Source organism: Mchenga conophoros, linkage group LG4 (assembly GCF_057382185.1).
Source record: "Mchenga conophoros isolate Kocher_MC1m ecotype Shallow Benthic linkage group LG4, M_conophoros_male_GT1.1, whole genome shotgun sequence".
NCBI classification, from domain to species: Eukaryota; Metazoa; Chordata; class Actinopteri; order Cichliformes; family Cichlidae; genus Mchenga; species Mchenga conophoros.
Window position 1 is genome coordinate 37215937 of NC_140529.1, and position 6994 is coordinate 37222930.

The 6994-nt window shown below is 40.2% G+C and overlaps 1 protein-coding gene across 1 annotated transcript; it reads right to left on the reverse strand.

The window, feature by feature from the left end:
* Window positions 1–119: 119 nt before the first annotated feature.
* LOC146576717 (5-hydroxytryptamine receptor 3A-like) lies at window positions 120–6741 on the reverse strand. Its single transcript, XM_085272700.1, has 9 exons — window positions 6702–6741; window positions 6422–6585; window positions 6071–6115; window positions 5784–5893; window positions 1744–1916; window positions 1504–1651; window positions 1199–1425; window positions 815–973; window positions 120–551 (listed from the first exon to the last, which is right to left on the reverse strand). The coding sequence occupies exons 1-9, from the start codon at window positions 6739–6741 to the stop codon at window positions 289–291; spliced, it is 1329 nt and encodes a 442-aa protein (XP_085128826.1). The 3' UTR covers window positions 120–288.
* Between the last annotated feature and the right edge of the window lie 253 nt (window positions 6742–6994).

Consider the following 6994-nt stretch of genomic DNA (forward strand, 5'->3'; position numbering starts at 1 on the left):
AGATAGATGAGACTCAGACAATACCCTTTGGCAACAAGAAACCTGAATTCTTCTAGTTTTGTATTTTATAATTAGTCTTTGTTCTTATGTTGTTTTCACTTTCTTTTCAATGACCTTCCAGAGTGGGTTTCCTCAAGTTTTGAAAAAGACGTGCAGTAGTTATTAACATGTTTCATCCTGCACTGCATGCATTTACTAACATTGCGTAGGTGATGTTTCACAACTAAAACATCTATTTTCATGCACTGATGGATTATACACACAACACGAAATCTACTCAAATTTAAATCAGATCATTTGTGGAATCCACTTTAAATATCCCAACACCATAAAAATTGTGGAAGCAATCAAATATAAAACAAAGAACACACGATCTATGATTGCAGCCAGTCTCCTGTAGCTTTCTTGCTTTCCATTGACTTCGTCCTGTCTTCCAGTTTTGTCTTGAACTGCCTTCACTTCATCAAGGATTAACTTCAGAAGGTCACAGTCACTGGGTAGGTCACTTCTTTTCGGTTTCCCCTCACCCTTTTTTAAAGTTTCAGCAGAATCTGTGCAGGAAATAAAGACAATAGCCAATATAATAATCAGTTACTATAATACTAATAATATGAATATGATGCTTGTCAATTATTCCCAGTTGATTATTCCATGTCAGGGGAAAAAGCTTCGGATTGTCAACAAATTTCTATGTACATGGCCAGCGCCAGACAGCAGATGAACAAAAAGTGGTTCATAGAGACCAAACTTAAAGTCAAATCATGGGGACTAATGGTCTGTAATTTCATTTCCATATCTCAAAAAAAGAGGTTACCTTCCATGGGTTCCAGCTGAACATCAGTCTTGGCATTTTCACAGTTTTCAGCCTTCTTATAAAAACAACTAAAACCTTCAAAGTCCATTAAAAACATCACCAGCATGGTCTCCAGGACACTTACAGCCACCATTGTAAAGATGACCATGCAATAAATGGCTAGAAGTGAGATGCAGAGAGATTATGTGTCAGTGCTATTTTACAAAAGTCTGCCACAAAGAAAGATAAGAAATAAGATGATCTTTATTGTCACTGTTGCACAAACAATGAAAAATAGTTTAGCAGATCTTTGGTTTAGCAGCACAGATAGAGCAACAATATAAATTTGTGGAAAAAAAATATATACAACATAGTGCAAGTAAAATGTCTTATCTGAATCCTCACATATGATTGGCATGTCTTTTTCAGTGGACGGCAATATGTCCGCAAGAAGCAGCAGTAAGACAGAGATGGACAGAAGTATTGTCACTTTGAAGCTCAGCTTTTCCACTTTGGACTCACTAATGAAGAATGAAGCCAAATCCATGATCAGGAAATAGAAGAGGGGTATGATGAAATCTATCACATAAAGCATGGGCTTCCTCAACATCAACACCTGTAAAAACAGAGTCATTAGAGACAAAGAGATATGGGCATCTGTGAAAGAGCTATTACTGAAATGTCATCCCAGATATTGTCTTACTCTGAAAGAAACGTAGCTTTTATTTTCAATGGTTTGGTTAGTTGAGTATATGTCGATGTGTTTGAGTTCCCACTGTCCCCTTGTAAGCATGACTGTATCAGAGACTTGAGTAAGGAATCTTTCGTCGCTGATTGTTCCAAATGTTATAGAGTCCACTATGAAGACAATAACAAATGACTCCAAATCATTTGCTCTGACAAAAAAGAGCAAGTGAACCAATTATTACAGTTAATCTGGAGTATTTTACCATCAGAGTTCAGAGATGAAAATGAGATGTAACACGTTTGCAAATCAAAGGGGAACGTGAAGAGATTTAAACGGCACGCAAAGGTCAGCCGCTGCTGAAAGTCTGCCTTCACTGAACCGTTGGAATACACAGTGACCAGTGGACTCATCCGCATGCTCCCATCATCAGAAACACTGCAGAGAGAAGAGGAAACGCATCAGTCATCTGCCAGTAAAGTAATTAAGGGGTTGGTTATTCATCATCAAAGCTTGCCTACAGCTGGCTGTTTCAGTTTCTTTACTTTAACCTTAAAAAAATCCCTGCAGCCTGACAGCTCAGAGGAAGTGCAGGAATCTCCTTTCATTTCAGACTAATACTTGCTGTATCGCAGTTCACAACAACAAACTCTCATTCTGTACAATGAATTTGTATTATTTTACATGAACATTCAATTCAGTTAAATTCAATTTTATTCATGTAGCGCCAAATCACAAAAACAGTTGCCTCAAGCTTCTTTGTTTGGGAAGGATAAACTCCCTTTTAACAGGCCTGTGGTACTTAGCCAACTAATAGAGATAGGTTGATAATGTTTAAGATTGAAGCATTAATTAATGGCAGGACTTCTTTGAGTAGTCTTGTAGCAATGAGGTCTAAAAGACACGTTGATGGTTTGGAGGAAGCATTTACTGAAGATCAATTGGAGAAAATGAATATCAGTGGTACTGAAAGTAGCCATACGCATCGTTGCGTCTGTGAATTGGTAATGAGTAATCTTTTTTCTAATGGTTCAAATTTTGCTTGTCATTACTAGTTAATGTTAAAGGAATGGTTTTTGTCAGCCTGGTTAAAGTGCTAAAGAGATACCTAGGGTTCTTCTTATTTTCTTCAATCAGTGATGAATAGTAAGATGTTCTAGCTTTTTTTTTAGACAAGCAAGCAGGCTAAATGATGATCTAAATTAGGGGGACGCCATTTCCTCTCCAGTTTACGAGTTATTTGCTTCAAGGTGCACATATGAGAGTTACCAGAGAGTCACATACTTCTGATGTTAGGCTCTCTTTTTCAGAAGAGTTACAGTATCTAGAGCTGTACGCAGTGAAGAAGTGTGACGTCTTCCAGAGAATCGATTATACGCCAGAAAAATGTGAGTTCCATTCTTCTTCTGTCACCTTTCTTGGGTAGATTCTGGAAGGGGGACAGATAAAGACCGATCCAGCGCAGATTCAAGCTGTGAGCGAATCGCCCACTGCCACGTCACAAAAACACCTTCAATGCTTCCTGGGCTTTGCCAATTTCTGATGAGGTTTTATTCAGAATTACAGCCAGGTAACCACACCCCTCACTCACCTAGCCTCCACCAAGTTCCATTTGTCTGGTCCCCTGAAGTCGAAGCAGCCTTTGTTAGACTGAAACAACTGTTCACTTCTGCACATATTTTGTTCCACCCTAACACCACAGAACTATTCACCGTAGAAGCAGATGCCTCCAATTCTGGAGTCGGGGCCATACTCTTGTAACGTTCAAGGCCCCAAGTTAAACTGCAGCCCTGTAGCACCTTCTTGCATCATCACATCTCATGCCAAGCAGAATTATGATGTAGGTGACTGGGAACTGTTAGCAATTAAGCTAGCTCTAGAAGAATGCCGTCACCTGCTAGAAGGAGATGGGCAACTGTTTACCATTTGGACTGATCACAAAAACGTAACTTAACTAAGAACTGCTAAAAGACTTCACACCCACCAAGCTTGTTGGTCTCTGTTTTTGGGTACTTTAATTTCTCAATTTGATTTCATCCAGGTTCCAGGAATTTCAAGCCTGACGCCTTGTTGCTACAGTTCACCTCCAACGCTGATGAACCTGAGCCTGCAAATATGTTACCTGCCACCTGCAAGGTGGGCGCCATCACCTGGGACACTGACAACACCAAAGTTCTTCTGTCACCCCACAGTAAGTAGGACTATCTCTTTACTTCTGGAAGTAAACTCTAGAAAACGATGTCAAGGATTATGTAGCTGTCTGTTCCACTTGTGCACAAAGCAATAATAGCACCAAATTACCATCAGATTTACTCCAACCGCTAATCACCCCTCACAGATCCTGGTCACACATAGTACTAGACCTTGTCACTGGCCTACCCATCTTCTCCGGGAAAACCGTAATCCTAATATGTTCTCCGAGTCAGCCCATTTCATTGCTTTAGATAAACTTCGTTCTGCCTCCAACACAGCCAAGCTCCTAAAGGTCCTCGGTTCACTTCACAGGTTTGGAAAACCTTCTGCTCTGTACTGGGAGCCAGGGTCAGCCTCAGCCTCGGGTACCACCCTAAACCCAATGAGCAAATCAAAAGGCCCAACCAGGAGCTGGAGTCGGCCCTCTGCTGAGTCACAGCGAGAAACCCTGCTACCTGGTCTTTGCAACTTCCTTGTATACAGTACGCTCCTAATTAGCTTACCTTGTCTGCAACTGGTCGCTACCTTTTGAAGCCTCCCTAGGTTACCAACCACCCGTTCCAGGAACCCAAGACTGATCTCGCCGTTCCATCCGTCAAACACCACCTACATCTCTGTCGGTGCATACAGACCCAGATTTAGGAGGTGCTACTCAATAAGCACAAATAACCTTGTTAAAATCTTATTGCTGCTTCTGTGTGTGTCTCCATTCACTGGCTTCTGGGCCCTATTGACAAAACCAGTGTTTTTGCACCAACAAACTGATTCACAATGAGATGAAAACTTGCCATATCTCGCCATGGTGTGAAAATATAAAAATTAAGGAAACTGAAGAAATCGAGAACAAAATTGAACAGTAACTGAAAATCATGTTCTCAGGCAAAAGGAAAATAATCCAGCAGATGGATGCATTTGGACCATCATCTAATCCAGCTAAACCAGTTCACTTCAGCCTCAGTGGTGAGTGCTTGTTTCCCAAGTGCTTGCTTCCTAAAGAACGGTTGTTTAGGAAGGGAAATTGGGAGGAAAGGCTGAAGTGTGGCAAATTACTCAAGAACTAGACTGAAAATCAGCAGCAACAGGTCTAATGCACTAAATCTATATTGGACATTTTTGGTTAATTTCTTTATCGAGGAGGTCAGTGAGTACAACACTGCCATCTGTAAAACACGATGGAGGCTCTGTCATGTTTGGGGCTGCATTTCAGCCAGTGGTGTTGGAGATCTTAAAATTGATGGAATTATAAAAACAGAAAAGCACTGTTAGATTTTTAAACGCTGTGCAGTACCGTGTGAAAAGCGTCTGGCAACAGCTTAGTTTTTCAGCATGACAACGATCTCAAACACACTCCCAATTCAGTAAAAGCAGACCTGGATAGAAAGACACAATTAAACTCTACCAACCATTGACTGGCCTCCTCAGAGCTTGGACCTCAACATTATTGAAGCAGTGTGGGATTCTCTTAAAAGAGAACAGGACAAAAGAAAGAAACATCCAAAGAAGAGCTGTAAGTGTCCTTCAAGAAGCCTGGAGAACTACTCCTGAAGACTATTTAAAGAAATTACAATAAAGATCAGTCATATCAAATAGTGTCTTCCAAGCTTGTTAGAATGATGTGAACTCCGTATAATCTTGTATACTACATTTCCGTGTATGTTTGCACGTTACTGTCATGGTCCTGAGTCTGTGACCCAGTGTTTTGTGTTGTTTATTATTAATAGTCTTTGCTTTTGTGCTATTTAGAGTTCTTAGTCTCTTGGTTTCTCTGTCTTCCATGTTTGCTCTGTTTTACTTTGACAGTCTGCGTCCTATGTTTATGTTTCTAGTTTTGCTTCCCTTGTCTCGTCCTGCCTAATCACTCCCAGCTGTGCTCTCCTCCTGTGCCTCATTCCCCTCGTTATCCCTCAGTGTGTTCTTTTTGAGTTTACTTTTTGTCTCTGCAAGTTTGCATTTGGATCCTCTCCTGCCTGCACACAGCAAGTTTGTGACAGTTTAAATCACTGCACCCATTTCCCTAGCAAAATATGGCTCAAGACTTTTGCACAGTCCTGTACCCTTTTATATAAAATCCCTGCAAACAAAATCTACATTTCTGCAATGAGCTATACTTACTCTTCAACAATGATTACATCAGGGAACCACAACATTGATGTCATAATGGACAGCTTTTCTATCCCACAAAACTCTGAAGGGTTCCAAGTCAGGAATTCATTTGTCCAACTCTGGAAAGAATGAAAAGCTGAGTTTTAAAAAGTGCCAGAAAAAATATGAATAATAGAAATAATGAATAAATCACGAGCCTACAGAGCTGGTGTTTATGTAACTGCTGACTGAACAATGCTGACAAATGGACCAAAGTGATCATCTTGGTTTTTGAATGTGCCACACCAGGTTCTTACCATGTGGACCCTGATTTCATTTGTGAAAGTTTGAGACTTCTCATTCTGGAAACAGTAAACAGCAAAGAGATAAGTTATCGAGGGAATTTCCAAGGAACTGTGTTGTTATCTTAAAAGGATCAGTATTTATTAATCCACATAGTCAGGGGTGTATTTCTTTATCCTCTAAGGTTCTGATGCTCTAAAACAATAATGCATCCAAAAAATGTTGTGCTGTGTAAAAGGTGAACCAAAATTATTTGCAAATCATCACAAGTGTGGTTGAAGATCAGACACATCCTAAGGTATAATGTTTGAAATGCTTTTCTGCTTTTGTTCAGTCCATGCAAGAAGGACGATAAGGATGCTTACCGATTCTAAAATGCCCAACAAAAACAAGTCCACCTGAACAAAGGTGCTTCTGGTCCAGTTTTTCACTGGCCGCATGGTTTCCAGAGCAACATTTGATGAGGTCAGGTTCAAGTAGTCCAGTAGATTATAGTATGAGCACTCTGAAGTCAGACTGCAGGAAAACCCTGCTGGGAAGATGAAACATGTAGACAAGAAAAACAAGTGGCCTGAAACTTCAGATCCTACACAACTACAGAGAGAACGTCTCTTTAACAAATCAAAGTCTAATGTAAAAACTCACCAATTACAGAGATAAAAGCCAGAGTCTGTAGAGCAGCCATGGCCTTTTGCTCTCACCTCAGTCTGGGTAAACCCTTTTAAACTGTAGAGTCTTACACAAAACAAAGCAATACAAAATTGTGCATGAGACCTTTGCATTGTCTATTATAAACAAACTCCTATTTGTCCCTCTGTGTGATTGAACATGATACCAATCACCTGTACATTACTATTGTTGAGCTACAAATGAAGCACAAAGTCAACATAAGAAGATCTCATTATCACATCAAGTCTAAATGGAAAGGTTTCCCACTT